The 27,800-nt window shown below is 38.1% G+C and overlaps 2 protein-coding genes across 5 annotated transcripts in view; one reads left to right on the forward strand and one right to left on the reverse strand.

Annotated features, from left to right (window-relative positions):
- The first annotated feature begins 1,998 nt into the window (after positions 1–1,998).
- LOC100651235 (G-protein coupled receptor Mth2) lies at positions 1,999–21,846 on the forward strand. 4 transcript variants are annotated; one of them, XM_020864378.2, is made up of 10 exons: positions 1,999–5,293; positions 5,519–5,896; positions 13,698–13,977; positions 14,949–15,159; positions 17,290–17,498; positions 18,191–18,269; positions 19,777–19,949; positions 20,474–20,648; positions 20,916–21,180; positions 21,371–21,846. In XM_020864378.2, exons 1-10 carry the CDS (start codon positions 4,961–4,963, stop codon positions 21,566–21,568), a joined length of 2,301 nt encoding a protein of 766 aa, XP_020720037.1. In that variant the 5' UTR covers positions 1,999–4,960; the 3' UTR covers positions 21,569–21,846. The 4 variants fall into 4 exon arrangements, with proteins under 4 accessions (XP_020720037.1, XP_020720039.1, XP_048262151.1 ...); XM_020864380.2 differs by lacking the exon at positions 5,519–5,896; XM_048406194.1 differs by having other exon boundaries at positions 2,000–5,293; positions 20,916–21,534.
- Positions 21,847–24,774: 2,928 nt separating this feature from the next.
- LOC100651474 (neuroligin-1) overlaps positions 24,775–27,800 on the reverse strand; it is a 149,968-nt gene continuing 146,942 nt past the window's right edge. The window contains exon 11 of the mRNA XM_048406213.1: positions 24,775–27,442. Coding sequence (XP_048262170.1) covers positions 26,915–27,442 — 528 coding nt within the window. The 3' untranslated portion in view covers positions 24,775–26,914. The remainder of the gene's footprint in view (positions 27,443–27,800) is intronic.

The following is a 27,800-nucleotide window of genomic DNA, read 5'->3' on the forward strand; positions in this document are numbered from 1 at the left end:
ACTTGCAATATTTAAATACGATAATTTAACGATGGTCAAATTTTGTTCGTCCACCTACGTATAACGATAGGATCTCTAGTTGTTGGAAAATTGGGATTAGTTTATCCTTTGCCATACCTATTTACGTAAATCTTTCAAATGCTAAATTCTTTTATAATTGGTTTCGTAAGTTGTAGAAACTAGAAAGTTGATTCGAATGATTTCAAAGTAAATGGCAAGAACTGAGAGAGAGACGCTACGTTGGAAATATCTCGCGGCAATAGAAACGTCAAAGGGAAAATTATAAACAAAGAGAGAAGAGTATAGTATAGTATAGTAACGGTGTGTAAGACACAATGAAAGAAGAAAAACGTTTGCCGACTAAACAGGTTTTAGGTTAACGAAATCGCTTCATCCTCGAATCGTTCACTGTCGATATCGTTTCCGGCAATGAGTCATTCTTTATAAAAGGGAAGATCCAGATACCAGAAACCAGTTTCACGCTGAATAGTTTATTTCAATCGTGTTTCGTGGTCGAATACTATACTAAGGCGTGTTTCGCCTAGACGACGAAACACGATACCTCTTTTTCTATCGATGACGCGCAAATTACAGCGTCTTATAAACAGTTTAGAAAAATGGGGAAAAAAACAGGCAGACTAGATTTGCTTTTATCGAACAAAATTGTTGGTTAAGCCGCTTTCGGCAAGAAACTAAACGACGATGAATACATAGCGAACAAATTTTAAGTGCTATCGAATATCATCTGTGTTTGTTGGTAAAAACATAGCCGATGATTATCTTCTTACTATTTATCGTTATACAAGTATGTTTTAACGTTATTCAAGTATGTTTCTAAAAAAACCAATTTAATTAATATCCTTTTAATAAGGATTAATTTACTAATTATTAATTCATATTGGCAATAGTAATGTTACTGGTTAATTTATCGTTATCAATTATTAATTAATAAATTTATCTTTGTTACGAATAGAAGGACAAGGAAGAAATAGAGGATGCGTCTACTATTATACGTAAAAGATTCGAGTAGTTCCGCAAAATGTAATCTTACGTCATACGCAACTGTAAACAAATTATAAATATAACATTCTCGACGATAGGTTGGTTTATTTTTCAACTTGGAAATTTTTCACTTCCATTTAGCTAGGTACAAAGACGTGCAAAGAGTGTGTAGGTCGTCTGGCGTAAATTTGAATATCGAAAAGCGATAACGATACGGAAGATTTTTTGTCAACCTCTTCTCGTGCTCGTTCGTCGCGTACTGTCGCTCCACTTTGTCGCTGTCACGGATTCTATCTCAATCGATTCTCTCGAGTCACGAATTTTCCGTAATATCCGTATTGTTTGGCCCGTACTTTTCATATATGCGAGTGTCGTTCTTACAGCGGAGGTTTCTAGGTATTAAAATTGCTTGTCGCGTGGGTCCCGTGGTTCGGTAGGTACGTTACGCACCCGTGATACTGCTATCCTTTGCCAGTATCTCGGAAACTAGATTTTTCGCAATTTGGCACAGACCGATGGAAAATGTTATTCAAAATCATGCCGTCGACCACACGTATTCGGAAATGGTGGAAATTAACGAGAGCCTAGCTTACCGACAGGTTCACCTTATCGGTGGAATGGCGTGATTACTTGTTCGAACCGAACGGAATCTGATAATAATTATTTCAATTGAAAAATTGACCACAGCTGATATATACGTATGCGTGTACATTTTACCTTGCAGTCTGATCGTAAATCACTGCTGCTGCTGCTGCTGCTGCTGCTGCAGTATCGATACTAATGAGCGAAAAATACGTCCATTACGTATGGACGATATAACGAACTGACGTACAAAGTGTTTCTCGTATAAAGCAAATCTTACATAAAGGAAAATTAAACGGATTCGAACGGTACATTACATTAGGCTGTCTCGAAAGTAGAGTTGTTCGCACATTCGAAAGATAGGGGTATTTCCGCGTGAAAACGACGACGTGCGGTTAGTTAGTTTAAAAGATATTTCGATTGTAATTTTGTAAAATTTAGCTGGATAACTTAATTACGAATATCATTTTCTCGATCGTGAAAGAGTTTAACGACCGACGTATTACACCTCGTCTTTCAAAAAAACCAGAGTAGAGAAGGCGAGTCGAGACTAATTACTTTGATCCGGTCGATCTATCGCGATCGAATTAAACGAACGGATTACGTCACGAACATCGAAGACCAAGAAGAAGGAAGAAAAAAGACGAACGTTGAGGAGGGGATTCGTGGGAAGGGAGGGGCGGGAGACTGGGCGAAAAGAGGCGCGTCGTGTATGGTCTTGTTGTTGTTGTATCCAGCGGCAAGCCTAGTCGAATTTCTCCCTCATCTGCGCTGTCGGTTGGTGCGAGCGTACAGTCGCGTTTCTACGTGCGTATTCACCGTGTCGTGTCATATGGACGCATCGCGCCGTTGTCGAATACGCGGCGGTACGTTGGCGGGAATCTGAGCCAGCCTGGCCGCGGATAAACGATAAGGGGGCAAGGAAATCGGCAGTGACGATTGTAGGATTCATCTATCAAAAATAAATGCTCGAAGAATCGTTTATCGAATAGCTTTGTCGGTACAAAGATTTGCTTATTCGGCGTGACACGTATGATTCTCTCTATGTAATTTTAGAAACGAAAAAGAATTTCCAACTATTTGTAGCGGTATGATGTGAATTACGGAGGGGCTGATAACTCGCGCGATAAATCTCGGTAAATCGTTTCGAACGTTGAGAGGTGGAAATTGTCAATTCTCAACAGAAGGCGAAACTAGAATATAAAAGGATTAGGTTAGACGGAGTAATTTCTTTGTTGCAATTCGACGAGCTTTGTGAATTGGGTGGACGAAAAGACAGGAAGAAGGAGGTAACGAGGAGACGGCGGTGATCTATTTGTGGATCGATTAGTCGCGTGAAAAAAAAAAAAAAAGACCGAAAAGTGAGATTCGAGAAAAGGTGTCTTGTGCAAGGAAGGTGCTCTCTACCGTACTTCGGAATATCGAAATGGCGGAAGAAAGAAGGAAGCAAAGCGTCGTTGAAATAATTACGAGCCGTCAGGCAAAGGGGCACGATAGGTTGATGTCCGAGAATTAAAAAGGCTGCTGGAATAATTCAAATTCAGGAAAAAGAAAGTGCGACGCGTGTGAAGAGTGAGAAGTTGTAAAAAATTGGAGCAAAAGTTGGCGGTAATCGTCGCGTAATCGTCGTGTAATAGAGAAAAATGGGAAAAGAAGAAGCAGCGGAATAGTAACACGACCGAAAAAGATAAAACGAACGAAATTTGAAGGATCTAGATGCGTTTGTGAGTTAAGTTAGGTACGAATCTCTGATCTTTCGCTAATATCGTATATGATGATATCGCAATTTTGTGCGCGTGTGCGCGCGTGCGTGCGTGCTTGGGTGTGAATGAATGGATTTATCGTTGATATTTATCGTTGAGAAAGGGGAGGAACCGCGAATTAAATAGATGGGCTTTCTTTTATGCAAATTCGAGAAACAAACAGGTATGTAAAAATAATTCGTAATTGATAATGTGATATAAAGGAAGACAAAAAGATGAAAAGATAGAAAATATACGCGTTTTATAGAAAGCTCTGGTATAAAAATATCAATGAAAAATAAACGAAACTTGCTTTCCTAACACTGCGAATAAAAGATAAATTGGAAACATCTCGGAACAAGTAAGAACGAGGAAGAGGGAGGAACAACAAGGAAGAAACTCGAAGCTTCGAATTGAAAGGAAATATGTAAAACACGCAGTAGAAATGGAGCCGTGAAATCAATCGCGATAATTTGGAAGGTGAGAGATTAGCAATTTGCTGCACCTGCGCCGATAGGTTATCCGCTGCATGTGACGGAACGACGGGAAGATTTTGATCAACGGAACCACGAGAAGATTTTGATCAACGAACCGAGAAGAAATTGAGATTAAAGTTGCCCTTAAACTGACGCTGCTGCTCCATCTGATTCGAAACAATAGAGCTACCTTGTAATTGAGGATTATCCGAATGCAGTTGGATGCGTGCAACACATAATCGATCGGAGACGGCTTACACGAATTGTACGAATTGAATTTTACGAAGATCGACGCCGAGTAACGACGAGTAACGACGAGTAACGACGAGTAACGACGAGTAACGATGTCTGCCGACCACGCAAATTCCAACACACGCATTAAAAGTTTATAACGCAACGACGTCTCATTAACGGACGAAGATTGCCGATTCGACAAACGATTCTCGTGAAAAGGCGGTTCTCGTTTGTACGTTTATCATTTCCACTTGTACATTACTGTTTGTTTTCTTCGTGTCGTTTAACGTTAGCATCGGATCGGGAATTTACGCGATAAGGCGATACACGTACAGAGAATAATATAATAAAAATAGAGAAATAAATAAAATAGTAAAAGAAGAAAAGCAAATAAATAGAGGAACAAAGGAATAACGGTTGAGAAAGCAGAGTGTATTTGGTCAAATAATTCCACGTATAACGGCCAGAAGTCGTGTGGGTTCTTGGAAAATCCGACCGAAGATGAGACTTACTCGAGTCAAGGTCTCCAAGTATACATAGCAGCAGAATCGTCGAGCTTCGTGCTTTTCAGAGTTTGTTGGAAGTTGTGTGAACGAGCAACGGTCATTTTGATGCTTGTCGATACTTGGGTTCGCGATTTAGATCCTTTCCTTTTTCGTTGACCAACGAGTTTGATTGGCTTAACAGCAAATAACGGCAAATAACGGCAAATAACGGCAAATAACGGCAAATAACGGCAAATATTCGTTACCAAGCTTCGTACAAGCTTAATATTTAATACTTCAACTGTTGTTAATATCTCAGCTGTTGTAACGGTCGGTGCAACGTTCAAGTCGAATATCGAATATCTAGTTTAGTAGGACACCGACATCTCTCATCTTTAATCGTAAAAAGCAGCAGTTGAGTGCGATTTTCAGCGGAACGATGTCGGGTGAAATCGGTGGAATTATGCAGCGATCAGTTTCGACATATTCAAAGTACTGTTCGTGTTCGACGCTAACGAGAAATTTTCTTCTCTTGTGGTTGCTGTCTCTGTCAGCCGGTGTCGCTTCTTCCTTCAACAAATGTTGCCCATTTGGAGAAGTTTTCTCAGGGATGTCGAAAGTGGATTGCGTTGCGTCTCCACGTGCTCCGCAAATCGTTGCCAGTGATCCTACTAACAAGAACGTAACTTACGGCCAACTTCCTATTTGCCAGAAGCCTGAATATATTACCACTCTGTCTCTTGATGAAATCAACTCTGCTGATATTTTACAGGTACGCGATATCGGTTGCTCGTTTGACTTTATGTTTGTCGATACATGTTGCAAATCGTGCTATATAAAGAATCGATGCAGATCTTGCTACCACTTTTCTTAGATGAAACATTTACGATACAACAACGATAAAGCAAAATACTACGATAATAAGCATGAAAAGTGACCGCAGGATGACGCAGCAATCAAGTTGCCAATGAAAGTTTAAACTTTTTCGTATTTACAGAGTCCGTACTGTATCGATATTCTGTACAACGATATCACTCGGGTCGTTGTTCCGACACTCGTGCATTGTAAATCGAACGAAGACAAGGATCGAACACGTCCATTCCCAAAAGCACCATCCTTATCGGAATTTTTAAACGTCAGAAAATGTTGCTCGAATAATACAGTTTTTAGCGTAGTAACGGGAGGCTGTGAATTCGATCGTTATTACTCGAAAACGAACCATTTCTTGCCGTTACTCGCTGATTACTTACGAGAAGACGAGCATTTTCCGAACCTGGAGTTATTTCTGCTTCATACAGGCATGCCCAAATGTTCTTCAGGCGCGATCTTCACGCACGAGATCGATTCAGTAGACATCATCAATGGAACTTTACAGGTGAGTGGATACTCGAACGTGAATTCGCGCCACGCCACATTCTCCATTTTTCAATCTCCAATCTACGAATAATTCGTTATATATAACTAATTATTTCCTAATCATTTAGTTTTCAATCGAGTTTCTAGAACGAACGAATAAAATACAAGAAAAGGAAAGAGAAGAAAAGAAAAGAAAAGAAAAGAAAACTTGCCCACCTTGCCCCAATTTTTCGAAATTATACTATAAAATATAATAATGTGATAATGTAATTTATACCATCCGGATCGTTAAATTGAAACCATTTTTTTTTTTTTTCGGAGCCACAATATCTGTAACAACGAAGGTCAGAAGATAAATGAGTTGGTCGAAGGATCTTGGAATTTGGGGGAAAAACCACCTCCTGTTACACGAGGAGAAACAAATTTCAAGGATAGCCAACTTATATGTATATTTTTCCAACCGTTCATTTACTTACGTGACGCATCTTCTTGCTCAACTGTACTCTCTTTGTTGCATTTATTTGAATTCTATAACATTTACAAAGATATCGTTATCAGCATATCGTTAGGGGCACGCCAATCTCGATGTTCCTGCTTGTTCTCTGCTTGAGATAATATTTTTTCACAAACGTTTCAGCGCTTCTGTATACTTTTGCATGCGTGCGTGCGTGCGCGAGCGCGCGCGCGCGCGTGTGTGTACTATATATATATATATATATATAAATATAATATTCAGTCGAATATAATAGATTTGTATATACTTGAAACTATTCGATATTCATAAAAGAGATACATATACGTAGTATTAGGAAAATAGTGGAGAAGTAGAGGAAATTGTTGTTTTACCTCTTGATACATAGATTAGAAGTGAATATTATTCGAAATAGTATGATAGAGCGTGAATAAAAGTAGTCGTTAATTTCACTGTATCAAGACACCCACACGATTTGAATTTATCGATGCGTTTATCTAACAAAAAGGTAGGAAATTTCCGGCTTTAGTTACGCGAACGATGAAGTCACGCATGCAGAAGCTACGCCTTAAATTATAATAAACAAAATTGGGACGCGACGCCAGCGTTAATTCGTTCCAGGTTGCAGCAGCGGCCAAGCATCAACGGTTTCGTCATTGTCCCTTTCTCTAGGCTCGTTGTTTCGTCGGATTTTTTCTCATCGTATTCAGCACTTATATATAGTTACAATCTGTATTTCGTGTATTTTCCTTTTTTCCTCAATAGATTGTTTCTTTTTCGATGAATTTTCTATTCTCTAATTATCGAATATTTCAAATATATCTTGAAACGCGAACGTGTTATTAGCTGTTCGATGAAAGATTTCTCCTTGTCACAGAGAGTACGGATTTTTATTTCCTTACGACGATCTGATCGAGGGTTTGAGAGATCCGGGAAAAAAGAAAAGGAAATATCTATATACACGATTAAACAAAATAGATTTAGACAAACAAATTAGGTTAATTTTTCTAACGTAATGACTTACGGAATAAAATTAATAAGCTATCCGAGAGTATTACACGTGGTGCGGTAATGGCAAAATATTATTAAAATTAAGATATTACATATTTTACTATATAATATTATAATTAGTATAGTAAATTGTTTACAATAACAGGGGAAACAAATATTTCTAATCAAAAAAAAAAAAAAAAAAAAAAAAAGGAAAGAAGGAAAAGAGAAAAGAAACATTCTAACGCGAATGGAAATGTATACATTTTTCTGTTAAATAGGATAGCGTAAGTTGTATTATTCTTCTGTATTTTTTTTTCTTTTGGCCTATATTCATCAACATATCCATCAGCACCGTTTGTTCGTGTTATAAAGTATAAAAAGTAGGTTGTAGTACTATAATAAAGTAAAATATCGGTGAAACTTTGGAAAGAGCCATGTGTAAAAGTATGTAGATTATTCTAGTTTATTAGAGATTTCGCAGTAATATGCTATATACCGTATTATATACTGTTGCATCTAAATTCATGGTACAAGCAAAGTCGGGGAGATTCACTTCGAAATAGATAATACGAAAATCAAATCGTAAGGCTAGTTTTTGACAAAATTCGATTTGAAAATTTGTTCAATACGCGTTAATTTACCAAATTGCCAGTTAGACGGGCGAGACAATCGACAGGTCGTTCTGAACGCCTGAACGTTGAAACCATTTTTCCATTACCATTTTTTCGTCTCAAGTCTTGTCAGGAGGAAAATTGAATTTTAAAATTTGTCTAATACCTAACGCGTATCTAACGTCGGCTCGTTGTTGACAACGAGCATGAAAACAACACATTAAGAAGGCTACTATATTCATATATTAAATATAGTATATTTTCGTACGGGGAACGGCCTTTTGTCGATTATCCATTGCTGTGCTTTCCAATTCGATCCTCTTATCTTTCATGTTTGAGCCTTTTATTCCGTGCCGTAGCAGATTGCCTATCGTATACTTGCCGTAATTACGTTATCCGTCGTATAGAAACGAAAAGTGTAATACGCAATGTTACGAAATTATCAAGTAGTCCATATCCTACGTATTTGACGCGTCTTTTATTTTAAATTGAATTTTAATGGATCGCGCGATAGATGGTTCACGAGTCTTCTCTTTTGTGAATTGGAGATTCTACTTAATAATTGCGTGGTATTAGATCGTAATGGATTTTTAATTTGCTTTGTCCTTAGAGTGTAATGGACTTTTAATGGCTGTTTTCGTTTAATTGGTTTCCTCTTAAAGCGAAAAACATCGCGACACGGATATTACGTTCGTATATCTCGTGTTGTTTATGATCTTTTATAGATATTAAAAAGATTAACTATTCAACTTTGAATAGCATCTTTATGTTGTCTCGTAGGTACTTTAAAACTACAGATGTGTATGTATTCCTGCTACACCCGCTTTTCTCACTCAGGTATACGTTTCATTTCCTTTTCTATCGAAACGAGAAACGTATTCCTAAAGAATTACCTGCCAAAGCAACATGTAAACGTATAATAATATTTTATGTATTCTTTAACGTTTAACGCGTTTACCTTTTTTATGTTATATACATAGGTACGTCGGTTAATGTATATTACACAATCGAATTTTATTTTTAACACATACTTTCCCTGCATATGTACTTTTGGGTAAATTACGTATATATAATTATGTATATATAAACAAACTACGAATCGTCGTTTAACATGATAACTTTTATAGTATAAGATAACTTTTTTGAGGTTTTCTTTAAAATAGATTATCGGATCGAAATACAATGTTGAAGCAATTTTTTGGAATTCCTCCAATGACCATGTTATTTTATCGAGAAGGTCGGAAACTTGTTCCAACGGATTTTGTACGACATTTTATACGAGTAAATTTTATTTTTCATTCCTAACTATAGGACGCGACGCTTGCTCAGCTATTTTGCAGTATATGCTTCGATAACCTTTGCTCGATATCCAGAAGCGGAAGCGACTAGGTGCAGGATTTGATATTTGAACTTTATGGTTCGTGTCCTATAACTTTAAACTTCCACGACGGGTAACGAATTTGATAAGAAGACATTCTGTCGGTCCCCTTTAATTCGTACGTCGACCGTGACAAAACGAAACGAAACGAAACGAAATGAAACGAAACGAAACGAAACGAAACGAAATGAAACGACAAAATCAAGTTACATTTTCCCTTCCGATATTTCCACCTCTGAGGGCACGATACCCTTAGGCATCTTTTACCCTTTGTGTCGTCGAAAATAGACTGCGACATCGAGCCAGATTTACAGATACACGGCCAATATTTACGACCCCTGTTTTTAAAAGAATATTTGAAAGAATATTTGACTGTCCGACTTTTTAAAAGAATATTTTCAGTGGCCCACCGTGATTTTTACATTTTGCGTTTGTCACGAGACGCTTATGTCGCGTACACTGTATAAACGACGGATAAACGACGGATAAACGATGGCTGGAGAAGTTTGTATTATGAAATTTTTTATTTAGCTAGCACTTTTTCCCACCCGGTTCAATCGCGGTAAAAAAACCTATAGAAAAATATTTGTACGGATAAAAGTGTTTCGCGTTTCGATGTTTTTGAATTTGAAAATCCGAGTCATAGTTTTCGCGGATGTAAATTCTACTTTCCTTTTATTCCGCATGGGGAAGCTATTGCGATACTTTGGTTGACGAACGATACGATTAGTTTAATCGCGTTAATCTTGTAACGAAACTTACTATACGAGAGAATTATCGTTTTCGAGGACCAACCTGATGCGTAATCCGCGAGCCTGTAGGGTGGAGTCACTTGCGGGCGAATCTGGCGCGAGATGGCCGAGCCGCGGGAGATAGAAATGCGATGCGAAATTGGCGGCGAGTTTCTGGGAGAAAGGTGACGCGCAAACGAATTCCATGCGAAATCGAGGAGTCACTGGGAGATTTTCAAGCCTGGTGGAAGGTGTTAGGAGGGTGGAGAAAATATAGACGAATCTGACGCGCGTGAAATCGGGCAGCCATTGGATCGGCAAGATTTTCTGTTCTATCGAGGCTTTCCTTTTTCCTCGTAATTTACCAGCTTCGTAATTTTGATCGACAAAAGTCGACACGATTCGAGAGATAAAGTCGTATCGCGCGAGTAGGCACGTTCAACCAAGTTGCGAAGGATCATTGATTTGATCGTTAGGTCTCAAGTAACTAGACTCAAATTTACAAACGCCGCTGTTTTCATTTTTATTTTTACGCTGTCTACCGACAGAAAGACGGCTTTCTTTAAGCATCGCTTTCTGATCTTGGAGAATAGGTAGAAATCGCAAGAGGCGAGATCTCGCGCGTAAGGCGTTGTTTTTGTTAAAAGTGAATAATTTGTTTGGCGGACAATACGTCGTGGGTGAGCAACGGCTTGGTTGTTAACTTTTGCAATCCGACATTTTTTAACCGAGCGTAAAAACACGCTTATATTTGAAGATGCGTCAAGTTGTACCGACTGACACGATCGAGCTGAATTTTCTCACATTATCGGTAGTCGAAACATCTTTTATAGCTGTTTGTTTTTTTTATCTCTACCCTACCACTCTCGGTTTCCAAGCTGTGTAAGGTCATTCTCGTCTTTTTCTGTCGGACCTCGTATCACCAACAATCGCGGCTCTCTCCCTCTTTCTCTCTATAAATGTTTAGAATAAAGGTGTTTTTGTTTCCTACGTGTTTTTCAAGGAATTTGTACGCTGCAGATGGATTTAGGATGTTTTCTATCTGTAACATGTGCGTTTCTGTTTTCATTCTTTTTATATGATAACCGAAACTAAAGTTATACGAAATTAAAGTTAACACATCCGTTAAACAAATCTTTCCCATTACTATCTTGTCGCTATTAGGATGGCAATCCTATGCTAATGCACATATATATGCGTATGCAATTTTATTTATGTCGGACTTATGTCGGAGTAAATGTAACGTAACAAGTAGAATTTTCTTTTTATCACAAATTGTAACTCTGTTATTTAGGATGTTCGCCTCTACGGCATAATCATCGTTGTTAGAAAGATGGTTCCTAAGATTTTTCAACGACCATGTTTCCAAACATTCTTCTCGTCCGTCACTTCGCCTGTAATCGCATCGTTCGTATGAATGCAAATACAACATCCGTACTTGACGATCCGTACCCTTACGATCAATTCCTGGACGATACTCACCGACGATAGCAGCGACATCCATAGCGACGTTTCGTGCTACGATTTTTTTCTAGTCGTCCGGCGATAAATATTGTTTATCATAGTGTAGCGTGGCGCAACACGACGTAGCAAATGTAGTTTCAGATGGTCAGAGCCTTTATCCCGACCGGTGAAAGGATACGAACGCTGTAAATAAATCTACGGGGCGTGGTGGCGGTAGCGGTAGCGACATAGCAGCTGTAGTGGCGGCGGCGGCGGCGGCGGCGGCGGCGGCGGCGGCACGCCGATGTGCAGTGGCGTAGCAGCGATGCGCCGCCGATGAAACCAAGGACCGCATTGCGGACGGTATCAGATAGAACGAAACTGTCTAGTTGCAATCGAGCATGTCCTTGCATGCACAGTGCGCCCGGCCGTTGTAGCCGCTGCTCGATAGTTTCAATTTTGCTTTTACCTCTAAATGCTTTTTTCCGTTTAAGAAAATTAAAGAGGCATCGGAAACATCGATGATGGATTACGACGATAATACACTTTTTTTTTTTTTAGCATAAAAGATCGTAACGCGGCATTACCGTGAGAGAACAAGACTCGTTTCTCATAGAATGCTGTTGTTAGATGTTTTTTCTAATTTTGCATTTAATTTAACGCGATCAGTTGTTTACGATAAAGATTCACAGAATTACGGTAACTGCACGGATGAACAACACTAGTAAATATGTCTGGTTGAATAAACAGTGTTGCTTTCTCTTGAAATACACCATACATTTCTCTTGAAATACACTAATTATACTATGCTGATGTATAGTACAATGGTACGATAATGTATCGGTTCGTATTGTATCGATTAGAAATGAAACGATTTGAATATGTATCGATTCGTAGATAAAAGTGGAATGCAACTTGTTGTAGAAATTTTCGTTAACGCGTCTGAACCGTTATTCGGAATGATAGAAACGAGAGATTGCGATGAATCTGAAATGTGGAAAACACTGTTGTTGCCTGTAGAGAATCGCAAGTTTTATTATAGTAATTAATCTACTAATATCTTGGCAATAATTAACAAATTCCAATTACGTAATGATAATTTTCATAAACGCATTGGAGTTTAAGCGTTTCTAGAAATTTATATAGACAAGCCGGATCTTACTTTACTGAAACGTATTATGCGACAAATACTTGTTATGCATGTTAAGTTAAGTTACTTTAACGTCGTTTGCGTGGCGTCGATTGCAGAAAGGTCGTAACATCTTTAAAAGAACAGAATATAGTATGGTTATACCATATTATATTGGCGTAATATCGTTCGTTGTATTGTAAGAAAAGTTAAATTAAGAGAAACTTTATACGGACAGATCATCATCTGTTATTTTATGAAACGTGAAAAAGTGAAGAAGAGCGGTAAAAATTTTGCTGGGGAAATTCTTTCTGCTTGTCCGTGTTACCTAAACGTGCATCAGATTGGCACCAGTTACTGTAACTGTTTTACGTTGTTGCGAAATTATTTCATTGAACATTGAAACATACAAACACCTCTGTTGAAAGCAAACGACGCGTATCGTATTTTCTTCGAACGATCTGAAATGCTGAAACAGGATCAGGAGTAAATAAAAGAGTAAACGAAGACAACGTTTTGTTGCGTAAATGAATATCAAATATAACATTGTCGATTCGATGATATCGTTATATCGATAGGAATGAATATGTTATATCGTCGTGGCACACTGTTAATTCGATATAGCGGATATCAGCGATATCTTAGACGGAGAGGCTCCGCACACGAGACGATCAAATTAAATTTTTCAATTGTTACAAGAACGTTACAAGAATCGCTAAAGTTCTGGTCGATTCTCGTCTGCTGCTTTCGCTTACGACTTACGTCGCGTCTTATCGCGACTTACGTTCACGTTCTTCCGCTTTAATCTAGCCGTGATATTTGATCTGTCGCGTACCAGGGACGAATTTTTACGCGTTTTCTCGCCGATACCTTGAAAACGCGTCCGCTTGTGCCGGGCGGAACTTGCCAAGACTTTCGAGCGATTCACAGTATCCGGCTTTCTTCGCGTGAACGTGAAAACAGTGGACATTTTTCTCACAGCGGATATCGAATCTTTGAATCTCGTACGAATCAGTCGCTTCTCGTTTAGGATTACGTAAAGTGCTGCCGTGTAATTTTCTAGGTGACACTGGCGACAGGAAAAAACGAATCCGCGGAGAGTTTCTCCATCACCGAACGAAACTCCTGTCTGGAATTGATGCCGTACTTGCGATCGAAACGCCGGCTCGTAGTTCGTGTGTGCAAGGAGGTAGAATACTGTCGGGACCACCGATGTATACAAAAATGTTGTCCGACGGATGCGGACGATGGCGGCAGTTACACTTGCTCGCACATTGCCAAGTCGGAGAAAAATTTCTACGAGGAAATCTTGAATATTACCGGAGGAACTTGGGATATGACAGGTCTGTATCGCGATGTTGCACGATCGATGGCTGTTAAGTTAAGTTACGTTTGGAGAGAACTTTAACGTCGTTTGCGTAGCGTCGGTTGCAAAAAGGTCGTAACATTTTTAAAAGAACGCAATATAGTATGGTGATACGTAATAATTAATATACATCCATGTATAATAGTAATATGGATGTATGTATATAACGTGAACGTGGTTATTTTTTTTTCGAACGAATTGTGTTGCACCGAAATCATAGAGGATGCAGCGTCCGAAACACACCAAGTTGTATATATATGAAGTTGTTATTATTTCGCAATTAGTTACTTACACATCGGTACAAAAGATTCTGTCGGAATAAAATCGATTGGTTCGAAACGACGAATATTGCCATTCTATCGTGATCTTCTCTCCTTGAGATAATCTTTTTCTCTTTTCTAGCTTATTGGCATTTTTTTTCTTTTTTCAAGAAAAGACTCTGTATATATTTTCTTATTTCAATAAGACCGTGTATATATTTTCTTATACACCTATCGATGCGAATTATTCTTCTCTACGTATAAAAAAAATGTTTTACACGCTTGTACTGCATAGAAATGATATCATTTTGAATAATATTTGAATGTTAATTTTGTAAAACTTGTCGGTGGAAAGGGGGGGGGGAAGAGGAGGAAAGACGAGAAAAGACGTAAAATAGTATCGTTGCGCTTGTGTCTTTTTTGTCTCTTTTATGGAACAAGTTGGACGAAATCGAGGAAAATATCTCATCTAAGAAATAGAGTCTTGCGAGAGAAAGGTGACGAAAGTAGCTTGTCCCGAACCAACTAATCTTACTTATGTATATCGTCGGAAAGAATAACCAACGTATTAACGAATTGGTACTAACGTAAATTAATACTAAACGTAACGATCTGTGTAAAAAAACTAATTCTCTGTTTCCTCTGTTATTCTCTTGCATTATTTAAACCTGCATTTTTTATCCCTCAGAATACGGTGTGCGGGTTGGACTCGATTGTGCTAACTTTTACGAAGAAAACATGAACGGTACATACGGTGTAACATCAAACGGATTCCTCAAACTCAGTCCGTCAATCTGGTTACCACCGGACATGTACTGCGTGGACAGTCTGGTTACCGACAATACCGACGGTTTATTAGCTTTTATCTGCTTCTTGAACGATGGCGACGATGCAGCCAGGTGAGGGCTTTTACTTTCTACTAGACTTGAATAATAAAGAAAATATTTTCCGTTTTATGGCTTTGCTTTATTAGTATTTCCGATATCGATGCCTGATTTCGATGCCTGTCGCTCGTCTATTTCCGCATCAACCGATTTCGATCAAATTGCGCATCTACGACCGATACGTACGACCGATATAAATCATACGAAGTATGTTGTTTAAATTTCCATTCTCTTCTTCGCCATCCCGACCGATTGGAATTTCTTCAAAGTCCCTTTTACACGTGGTCCGTCTGATCTTATTTCGTTTCATTCGCCTAAACCAAGTGTTTGCAGTTTCTTTCGAAAAAGTCGAGTCGGTTGGTCGAATTTGAAAAAAGTTGATCCGTTTTAAAAGGGGGTGTTTGGCGAGTGTTAGGCGAATGACTGTACATATACGCGCGCAATGTTCAAAGTCTTGTCGTCGTCGTCGTCGTCGTCGTCGTGTATTATTCGAGAAACTGACGATATAAAAGATTGGACTGCTCTCGAGAGGGATGCTGGTCAGCCGTTGAAACCGGAATTCCACATCTTTCGCGGCAGCGCGTATTGTGTCTGCGCTGCATCAATGCCAGATAGCCAGGTTGTTTGCCAGTGATGCTGTGACAATGTATACGCTCGTACATATATCTTGATGCAGAAGAATAAATAACAATGCTACAAGTCCATTTGCCTGATGAATAGAAGAACGGCGGCCATTCACCGGTCGTCATACGAGTCGCAACGAAGTGGCTATACATTCGTGTTTGTTCATTCGCTTCTTCCGCTATAATATACATATGATATACATATGATATACATATGCCTGTACATATGCCTGTACATATCTGTTTCTTGTATTCTTCCGCTGTTTACCATCGTTTGTTGGAGCGCTGTCTCGATCATCGATCGATGATGTTCCAGTAAAGCTTGCTGGCTTAATCATTAGAGATCGTTTAATAACAGAACTATCCGTTAAATCTGTCGAAAGAACGGTATTAGGACGGTATTATTGGTCGTTGCGCGCGGTGAAACCATACACACGTTTCTGGAAGAATTAATTTTCATTATTATTCAAATAGAAATAGAATTCTATATACTTGTTGCGTTATATTTTTATACATATATTATACGATATATATAATATCAACATACACGATATACGTAGTACGTATGTATAGAAGTAACACATTGCCGTTTAAAGGTATGTAGCCACTTGACGTCTACGATCGTATTTCGCTTTGTGTACGTAAGTACGTAAATTATCGACGTAAATTCGGTTTTTAAATAAATTCATCGCATGTATATACGTACGTATACCCAGCTTACGTTTTGAGTGGCGTAAGTTTTCATTTCGTTATGCGAACGTTTGAAATCGTCGACTATTTATTTACGATGCGTTTCCATTGTATTATATTTCACATTTAATATCGTCGTTTAATATCGTCGGTCCGCTTTGTAGGCTCGATCCTTTCGTTTTACTATGCACCGTATAATTTTAACGCGACTCTTTGTGTCGTTAGAAAAGGTGGAAAAAGCACCGGGTGTTATACAAATATGCACATACATATGTTGAGTGACCGTCCCTCTATCAGCCGTGATTCGCAAGCGCTCGATAGACGAGCGATACCGTTTTGGAAGGCAACTTTTTCGACTTTTTGCGCTTTTTGCGCTTTTTGCACACAATTATTCAGAGCGTGTTAATTTTCCCTATGAAGCGCGTTATAGCAAAAGTCGTGATCTTTTTCCTTTTTTTCCTTTTTTTTTTTTTTTACTCTTGCAACGAAACGACATTTTCACCTACGAGTATAGTATAAACGTCGACAAAGTAAAAAATATCAGTTTGCATTCGTTTTTACAGACGTAAGTATTTTTCCATAAACACACACACACACATATATATATATATATATAAACGAGATTCATACTGGAACTATCCTTAAATAAATACGTTAAAATGTGATATACCACGCCTATGATAGAGATAGATAGAATTAGATAGAATTGGATAGAATTAGATAGAATTAGATAGAATTAGATAGAATTGGATGAAAGTGAAATAAAAATATAAAGTTATATCCGTTCTGATCGCTTAGTATCGTAATAATCGTTTCTGTTCTTTCTTTTCAGATTGATAATTTCCTCTATTCTTATGGGAATCAGCTGTATCTTTTTATTTTTGACACTGATCGTCTACCTTTCTCTACCGGTGCTTCAGAATCTGCATGGTAAAACTCTGATGTGCCATATCGCGAGCCTTTTGGTAGGTTACCTTTGCCTAACCATAATACCTTGGATAACAGCGGAAAATGACAATATTACACCGTGCGGTATAGTAGGTAATGCTGTTTATTTTTTGTATAGTTTTCGAAATAAAAGTAAAACAACACGTACGAAATATCCAAGTTATCGGATATAAATTGTTTAAGGTCTAGAACTGCACGTGCAAAGTTTTAGCAAATAAAAATAAATAAAATTCCAATTTTTTCACGTAAAATTGTCCAAACAAAAGGACTTCGAGCCATAAATTTACGCAATAGGATAAATAATTTCGTATCTCGACCAAAAATTATGGTTAACGCATTTCGCGCTATCATGAACGTATCGCGCTTTTGCGCACCTATTTATACAGATGTAAACACATTGCGAATAAAATCGTTCAAGAATTATCGAAAGTTGAACATTCTTTTCGACGGAAAAGGGTAGAGTCGCATCCCGTGGTTCCCCCTTTCGATTGGCTTTCGATTCTCACGACGAGTAGCGTACGACGATACGATAAAAAAGGATTTCGTCTTGAATTTCAAGGTTGCGGACTTTTTTTTTTACAAATCTTCACCGATCCGAGGGGGGCGGAGGGTACAGCCTCGCGCTATAGTGGTTTTTACATTCTCTTTTTTTCATACTCTGTACATATTAAAATTATGCAAAAAGATGTTGAAAACTATGGCATAAAGATTGTCAAGAAATTACATCGTTGATCGACGTAACAGGAGCGTATGCTTTATTTATCAGCGTTTGTCTTCGTATTTAGGGTACATCACGTTCTTCTCCATGATGTCGGCGTTTTCCTGGTTGAACGTCATGTGCTTCGATATATGGCAGACATTCGGGTAAGACATTACTACTAGTCGTTTAAGTTATTTCCTTCGGACCCGTTGCTCAAGCTTTCTACATTCTCTCCTGTCTTTTCCATCTTTCTTCCTTCTTGCTTGGTTAGAATTTTCGTGTAGGTTTTCGATCTGAATCGAATAAATGTCAATTATAAATCAAAATTGAAATGGTAGAAAGAAAATTAGTTGGAAAATATGAAGCGCCCTCGATCAAGGGGAATCTTTATCTGCAAAAATTGTCGAGACTATTGCGAAAAATACTTTACGCGTTAGATTCGAGCATCTTTCGCGTAATAGATCGCTATGATAAGCTTTATCGCGATCACGAATTTGCAGGTTATACAGAATTTTGTTACATTTGTTCGTTGAAAACTAAAGTATTTGAACAAGAAAAATATCAGGCATTTGTATTTCATACTCTTTGACGTATTACGAAACCGATGATGCGTTTCAGCATTTAAAAAACGTATAGAGGTGTAAAATATTTGAAATTGTTTCGCGTACGATGTTGGTTTATCGAAGATTTTAGCATGTAGTTTCCCATTCGACGTTAAGTCGTTGTAAAAGTTTGTGTTTTCCAGTTGTTATTTTGCCTGGTTACATACATATACACGTATATAAATATATAAATATAATCATCGGGCCGATATTTTCCGCTAAGCGTGATATTTGCCGGTAAGCTTAAACCGTAATTATATCGATCGCGATACAGACGCATTTGCGCCGGCTAAATCATACCGCTACTTGCCACTTCTTCCTATATTTTATTCCTCATAGATTTATTTCCGTGATGTTTATGATCGTGTCGTTGTAAAATGGGCCTACGCTGCTCCTCGACTATTAAATTATTAGTTACTGCCGCACTATGGCCTATTTCATGTATAAATCTATCACTTTCATTTATTTTTCACGGAGACGCAAAGATAGAGACGCGTGCCGAACAAGCGATGTAGAAATAGAAAGAAATGCCTCTATGCAGTCTCGTCTTTCTATTTCCAAATCGCCTTTCTTTTTACTTGATTTTTCATTTGAATTCGCACGTACACGGTAACGTGTGACGCGCGTACTCTATGCTTATTTTCTGCCGCTTTGTCATTATCTGTTTAACTCGTTTAACTCGTTTTACCCCTCGTCGCCTTGCTTGTCATTTTCTCTTTCCTCCGTTCTTCTTTTCTTCTTTCGATTAACGAACATTTATAATTCATTGTATAACGATTTTTCTACATAACGGTGTTTCCGCAATTCCGCAAACGTTCTAAATACTTCAGCCTGATATTTTAAAGATTATTTTGGCGCGATCACAGCCCAGGATTAATATAACCCTATAATATATGATATAATATTATAGGCACGCGAAATAGCACAGATAAAATAACATTATACGTTCTATCCTATATAAGCATATATATATATATATATATATAAACTTAGCGATATTGTTTGCAATTTCGCGATATTTAACCAAAACGGATGGAAATTTCAAACATTCGAAAATCTCTTTTGCCAGGAAAGTACACAGTATCAGGAGTCAAAATCACAACAAAAGATTCCTGTTATACGGTCTATATGCGTGGGGCATGTCGATATTCATCATGTTCATCTGTATCCTGAGTGACCAGACGCATATTCTGCCAGAGAATTTGAGGCCTGAATTTGGTTTAGAACGCTGTTGGTTCAACCGTGAGTTATCAATTATCGTAGAAACGATAAGCTGCTCGTTTCTTTTTAAACGCTTAAGACGAGGTTGGATCAAGATGTGACAATTACGAACGTCATTTTTATCGGGCTTGTTATATTCTATCGGATCGAATGGAATTGGATGGAAAAATAACGTCGTGCTTGGACCAGTGCTGAGATAAATTAAAATAAAAAAGCTTCGAATAGCTCGCTGTTTATAATAATTTCAGGTTACTATCTTTCTGTGCGTTTAGAAAATTCAAATTCAAACGAAAACGTTTCGTATAGGCATCTTTTCAACCACGAACATTCACATCTGTCTACGAAAGCTCGTGATTAACAAAATGATATACCATATATAAAATGCAATACCATCGAATTTACCAATTATCCGGTTCAACTGGAATTTCGAGTTGCCGCGGCTCGGCCGCCAACGTACGATACCAGTAGAGCCGCAGATATAGTTATATTGCCATTTCGAACGAAACGTTGGCAACTTACTACTGGAAATATCGTTGTTGTTGCAGCGCTTTTGGGACACGCGGAAATAGTTTTCTTCACGGCACCAGTCGCCATCCAATTGATAACGAATATGGTGTTCTTTATTCTCACGGCGAAGGAATGCAACAAGGTGAAGGCTGAGATAAGCAGGGTTTCGTGTTTAGACGTTAGGAGCAAACGATTTCACAGTGACAAAACTAAGTAAGTTTACTTGTCCCTTAAACGCCTTTCGTCCTAGTATTATGTCGGTTTTCAAGCATCGATTAAACGTGTAATTGTACGTGGAAATTCTGTTTAGTAAAGTTAGTAGTAAGACGACGAAAAATTTAATGGAATTCTATTTTGTAACGATAGCGAGTAATTATAGAAAATATCATCTAATCGAGATGTTGTTACGAGATTAATTTAATAATTGGCTTAACCACCAATAGGTTGCGATCGTAACGCTATATATTGTTACCAATTCAGGTTCATCATGAACGTGAAGCTATTTGTCGTCATGGGTATATCCTGGGGCGCTGAGGTGGTCTCTAGGTTGCTGAAAACATACACCGGAGTCCAGTATCAGGATGAATTATTCTATGTGATGGACGTGGTCAACAGTCTTCAAGGTGTTTTGATATTCGTTTTATTCGTGGTGAAGCGACGAGTTCATAAAGCATTGAAGAAACGACTGGGCTACGGTTCGAAGAAGAAACGCGAAGCCAGTTCGACGCTACAAGATCCGTACAGAGTAAGAAATAGCGCGAGTAACAGCACGCTAACGTCCAGCTTTGGAGTTAGCTTGACACCTTGACACCTTGACCAAAGAATATAAAATTCTCCGCCACAGAGAATCACGCGTTACTACGTGTTTCAAGCTCGATCCAAAGCTTACTTCCTTGCGTTTCTTGTTTTCATGGTTCGTATGTACTTGGTTTCAGGTTGTGTCGCTCCGCCTTTCTCCCAATCGTCTCGTTTATTATCGTTTACTATCGTTTACTATCGTTGTCATTTTGGTAATTAGCAAACGTTTCTCCAACGACGAGAAATGGAATGTCGTAGGGGCGTGCGAAACCACTCAAAGAAATTCGTTGCCGTCGAAAAAGGGAACGAAAAATTTTGCAGCAAAGCGTTTGTAAATCGTTACGTCGAGTTTCGGTAAAATTTAAACGGAAACAAGCTCGTTTCAACTTTTTGTAAGAATAATAATTTATCGCGTTTTATTTATGGTAAAAATTAATATCACTCGTTGTTTGCGGAGCTGTTTACATAAATCTGACAGAACAAGCTTTTACTACCTTTTTCTGGCTTTAGTAGCTTTTCTACCGTATAAAATTGATTTTCAACTAATTTTAATTTCAACGAATCACATAAAATAACACAACCTTTATTAGAGTCTGATCCATCTTGTCTATCTTAGCAAGATAGTACGTAAGCAAGATAGTACGGCAGATAATACGTAATAGTAGCGAATAATAAATAGGAGCCAAAATTCTAACGAAGCGAAATTTTTAAATACGTCGTAATGATATTCGTTATTCGTTGTTCATGTTTCTCCGTGTGTGTAACTGTAACTGTAACTGTAACTGTAACTGTAACTGTAACTGTAACTGTAACTATAACTATTGTAACTGTAACTGTAACTATAACTATTGTAACTGTAACTGTATTATTTCTATATACGTATAGGTTATACTATGTACATGTTTGCAACGTTACGTTATATTCTCGGCTTTATATTTCTATTATATTGTATAAAATCGACATAGGTGAGGAGAAAGTTTAGGAATTGGCGCCGATGATTCAACGATAGAGAACGGCGATGGTACTTTGTTTTATAATCGTCGAAGAAAAGGGGAAATGCACCGTTGGGGAAAATGGTCGCAGTTTTAAAACCGGCCTTGAATCACGCGGACGAACGGCTCGTACACGGCTCTTTTCGAAATTTGTCTGTTGACAAGTGAGTCGAGGGAACGTTGCGACGATTATTCGATGCACATGGAAGGAAGATAATCGCGCCAGACTATATTCGAGATTTTACAAACTGGAAACAGCCGCAGGAAATTACTGTGAATCTTACACGACTTGCCCGAACCTTTGCAACATTCCGTGTTGCATTCGTACGTTTTCTACGAATATCGGTTTATGGTATCTCTTGTAACGTATCGCGCGCGTAAGAGTGTTTATTAATATATTAGCTATTAAATATAGGTTTAACAATCAAAGATGAGGCGGTACGCTTTCACTTTCGCGCTAGATGTTTTTAAAACGGATCTCCCCACCGATCCGAGGCCTGTGCTTCGGAAGTACAATCACCTGACATAGCTGTGAAAAATATTTTTCGACGCTCTTTAGATACGAGACAAGATAGCTTACTTCGAGACAGAAAATTATGCCAACAAAGGTACTTGGCGAGTGGTCGGCGTGTTCCATGTATATTTTATACCATATCTCCGAGTTTTTTGGGGAATTGGTTCGGCATTTTCAAACGGGATAAAAACAGTCGTTTATTAGTCGAAACATTCAAGCGAAAAGTACTCTTGTTTTCCTATATTTGCTCTATAAAAAAAGTAAACAACATGGTGGATTTATTTACGTTACGAGGTATCGATCGTTCTTTATTACCTTCGTTCTTTCGCGCCGCTATCCACTTCCGTCTCGCTTTCCGGCTCGAAGATTTCCAGTCTCGAAAAGCCGATTTTTCCTCTCTAATTTTCCTGCTTCTTTTCCCGTCCATCGCATCGATGCCCAGTCACGTTGTCTTTTTGCATTTATCGCGTTAAACATATTCGCGTAATAAGAACGAAGCGAACGGAAACAACGATCTACAGTTCGATGTCTTCGTAGCAACGTATTTTTACGTTGTTTCCGTAAAATAAGCAGATTAAAGAATATATATTCGAAAAAAATTTCAATAAGAAATTGCTTCAAGAGAACTGAAGCAGGTAAATCCCTAACAATTCCTAAAGATTGAAACAATTTCGAAGAAACGACCACGAAGCAATGCGAGAACCACGAAAAAATTGACATTATAATTATTGCCTTTAATATTAACGTAACGATATAATAGGATTCAGAATTTAGCGTTTAATAGTAAAATTTTATTCTCCTGCACAATCAAAGTTTTATTCTCTTCCCTCTGGCAGATTAATACCGAGGTGCTCTTGAGCTAATTAATTAATCGAGTAATTTACGCGCAAATACAGTTTACTTCAAGTTTCAGTCGATCGATTAATCAATTTCCCCTCTCTCCACTACGTTCCTCTTTCGCTCTCGTATTCAAGGTTAATTGTACAGGCGGTTAATATTCGCAGATATTTACACGCTTAAATACGTGCGCACAAGGAGACGTATAGGTTTCTCAAACGTCTGTAAATTATAACGAACAGTTTTACAGTAATATTACGTACTAGTTTAACAAATGCTTCCTGTTCTCGTTGATCGCACGAATTTCTTCATTTTCTTTGCAACCCGTAACACCGTCGAACGATTAAATTTAATTCGATTGAATTTGAACTGAAATTGGAATTCGGATCTAAACGAACGTTATTCGTTTAGTGGGAGAAATAAGAGCTTTCATTCGGCATTCTTATGGGAAGTCCAATTTTGCATTATTTATTTCTCTATAGATGTGTTTCGATTTAAGCAATTTTCGATCGATTTAAGCAATTTAATCGGGATATAGTCAAATATTTTTAAATTTATATTTAACATATAGATAACAAACAAAACAGTTTTTAGTTTATTTTGATCTTAACTTGTACGTAAAATAACAAGAAATAATATTTTGCTTCGAACGGATATTTCTCTTGGCGATAATTCTTAGATTTCGTCTAATTTGATATATGAAACAAAATTAGTACTAAAATAATTGTCCAATACGTGTATATGATCTGAGACAACTTGTTCCGAACGAAGATACCTTGATATTTTGGTTCTTTATAAATCCCACTTTATAAGATTGAACATCGTTGTATCGAATGAAAAATAACAATAATAATGTTTATACATACGCTTGTAAAATATACGTATGTATGTCGAAAGATACTTATTATCGTGAGAAGGCAGACGTTTTACGAGGAGATCCCTGAAGAAAGAGAGAGAGAGAAAAAAAAAAGGAAAAGAAAAAGAAGAAGAAGAAGAAGAAGAAAAAGGAAACACTTTGATCGTAGATTTCGTTGTAAAGTATACTTTATGAAAACAAAGCAAAAGACACGCGTATAATTTGATATTTCTCCTAAAAAATGTCGCGAACGATCGTCGATTTTTATCGCAGGATTATCGAATAAAAGAAAAAGAAAGAAAACTGTAGATCGTCGATAAATTTCATCGATGATAAAACCTATTAAATCACAACAGTCTTTATTTATTTTCTCTTACATTCCTTTACATATTTAGATTGTGTTGCAATAAATGTCAACATTCGTCGATTACATACGCGTAAGAAACTGTTTGTCGATTATTTTTGCCAACAGTAACATTTCTTTTCATCAAACCGAATCATTTTATCGTATTTATCTTATAATTATTTATTTTTATCGCTAATTATCCAAGTATTATAATCCCTTGGTCACATTAAACGCTAAAAAGAACGAAAGTTGGTACTTTTCGTTTAAACAGATCTAGACTTGAATTTCAGAAACGATGCCACGTTTCTCAACTATTTCGTGCGATTTCGTGCGATTTCGTGCGATATCGTGCGATATCGTGCGATTTCGTATGATTTCGTATGATTCCGTATGATTCCGTATGATTCCGTATGATTTCGTATGATTTCGTATGATTTCGTATAAGCGCATCGGCAAGTGTTGTAAGGTCGTGACAAGATTTCACTTGCTGAAAACGAAGCTCGTTGATAAATTGCTCCATCCAACCTGCTATCGGAGCTTTTACTACGCAAAGTTATCTTTCTCGAACTAGAATCAAGATGTCAGCTGACGGTTCGAAGCAGAAGACATATCGATGCTCAGATACGTTTCAAAGTTTCTTAATCTATACGTTATGTTACGGTTTCTGTGGTGATGTTGGACGGTAAAGAGAAGAAATAGGGAACGTTGATTTAACTTTTTGCGGTGACTGGGCATAGAGAATGATCAAGAATCAAAAAGGATCGTTAAGTAATATCAGATAATATTAATTTGATGTATTGGTTTGAAAAAAGAGGATACTCTCCACTCTTTCTCGCTGCATTCCGTTATTTGCGACCAGCGGGGACGAGTGAGAATGTATCTCGGTGTTATTCTCTTTTTGTTTTCATGATAACGAAATTTTTTAATTCTGTGTCGGTATTCTAGACCGTTGGATTCGGGAAAAGACAAAAATTAAGATAATATAGAAAAGTTTCTTTCCTCCTTGCTTAATTTTTTGTTACCCCTGACCCATAGGGTTATTATCTTTAACGATCGAATTCAATTTAACGAACGTTCTTTCTCTGCTTATATCATCATCATCATCATCATCATCATCATCATCATCATTATTATTATTATTATTATTATTATTATTATTATTATTATTATTATTATTATTATTATTATTATTATTATTATTATTATTATTATTATTATTATTATTATTATTATTATTATTATTATTATTATTATTATTATTATCATTCTTATTATTATTGTTACTGTATCGAGGACAGATTTTGTCGGAATAAAGCATTTTCTGCATTATCCTAAGTCTTTCTCTGTACATTTTCTCCGTTCATTTTGTAGCAACAACGATCAGCATGTTTGGGAAAATGATCTAAAAGTGATATTAATACGCTTTTTAATCTCTATGAATGTAGCTGGTACGATTGATATTCGATTCTGATTGACGTTGCGCCAACCATTTTATCCAAATTATTGCCTAACGAGTTTACCTTATTCGGATATGGGAGTGAAAATAATAAGACAAAGGACTTGTTCGTCAGAAGATAATAACAATCGTCGAAGGTGGCCAGTCGAAAACATTTCATCCAACCCCGTCTATCTATTTATCTACGTAAGATTCGAAACAGCCCACTGTTTCTGCTAAACGACCTATGTAGGATTTCAAACAACCGACCGTGAATGTACAAACTAAAGATCTAATCTGAAAAACAACGCGTCGTGCTCTAAATAGACATAGTTGGCGAATATACCGCGGATGAGCAGAAAATATCGGAAATAAAAGTATCAACGATGACCGTGTATCTACGAATAAGAGACGGTATATCGTCGAGCTAACCTTGACCGTTGCAATTTCGCAGATTCGTTTCATTTCGATCTACGCGCACGAACGCATACCTGCACGTACGTTTTCCATGATCTCGTCAAGGGAGCCCAATCACCTTTTTCTATTTCCTTGTCCGAGTCTGGAACTTGATATACAAGGAAAGACGTACAAAGTAACCGAGTAAAATACAAACGAAATGCGAAATGACTGCTAGAAGATCTACGGAGAGAAGTGGAATAGGGAGAAAGGGGTCACGTCCGTGCCCGTTCAAGGGGAACGCCTCAAGCCTTCCTCTCGGTTGCGGTCTCCTCGAGGTCTGGGTCTTCGTTGATGATGGAAATGTCTCGAATCGAGGGTCTGCGTGCTTTCCAGCCCTCGGGGGATGCCGTAGGAACCGTGGTTTTCTTTAGAAGTTTCGGCCCTGTCAGCGAGATAATGATCGCACCGGCTGGAGCGGTGAGCAGAATCGACAGAACGCACATGGTCACCATAGTCTCGGCATAATACACCTGTTCCGGGTCATTCGGGTCCACCTTATCGAGAGTAGTGGGTGCAAGCGCGGCTTGCACGGTCGCCTTCGCCATCCAGGATAAAGCGATGAATACTTTCTCCTTGAGGTTCAGTTTCGAGCCGATTCCGACAAGAATAGTCACCACGATGCGAATTACTATACCTGCTAGCAGGCAGCTTACGCCCAAGTACACCGTTTTCCCCTCCAGTTCGTCGATCTTGATTTGAGCACCCGTTACACCGAACAGAATCGGCTCGCAGATCATCCAGAAGATCTCAAAGGCTGTTGCCACTGGGTTCTGCAAAGAGAATGCGCGACGATTAGAGCGAGGTTCACGCGAGGTTCTGCGACGGTAGCTAACGGTATCATATTCTGTTAATTGCATTTCTACGATCAGATTATAGCGAAGAACAACAAGTTGATTATAGTAAAGCATAATTCTCGAAGTGGCACGCGTAGGGCGAGTCACGATATTTCTGAGATATATTTCGATGGCTGTGTAACGTTTCGAACGAAATAGTTGTTTTTGGCGCTTTATGACGTTGCGCTAAAGACGTTGGCGTAAAGACGAGCGCGGAAGGAGAGAAGCACAAAGAGACAGAGATACAGCGTAAAACCGGACACGTTTCGGCCGGTCTGCGAATATCGATGCGACC

The sequence above is a fragment of the Bombus terrestris genome, chromosome 1, assembly GCF_910591885.1.
Source record: "Bombus terrestris chromosome 1, iyBomTerr1.2, whole genome shotgun sequence".
Lineage (NCBI taxonomy): Eukaryota > Metazoa > Arthropoda > Insecta > Hymenoptera > Apidae > Bombus > Bombus terrestris.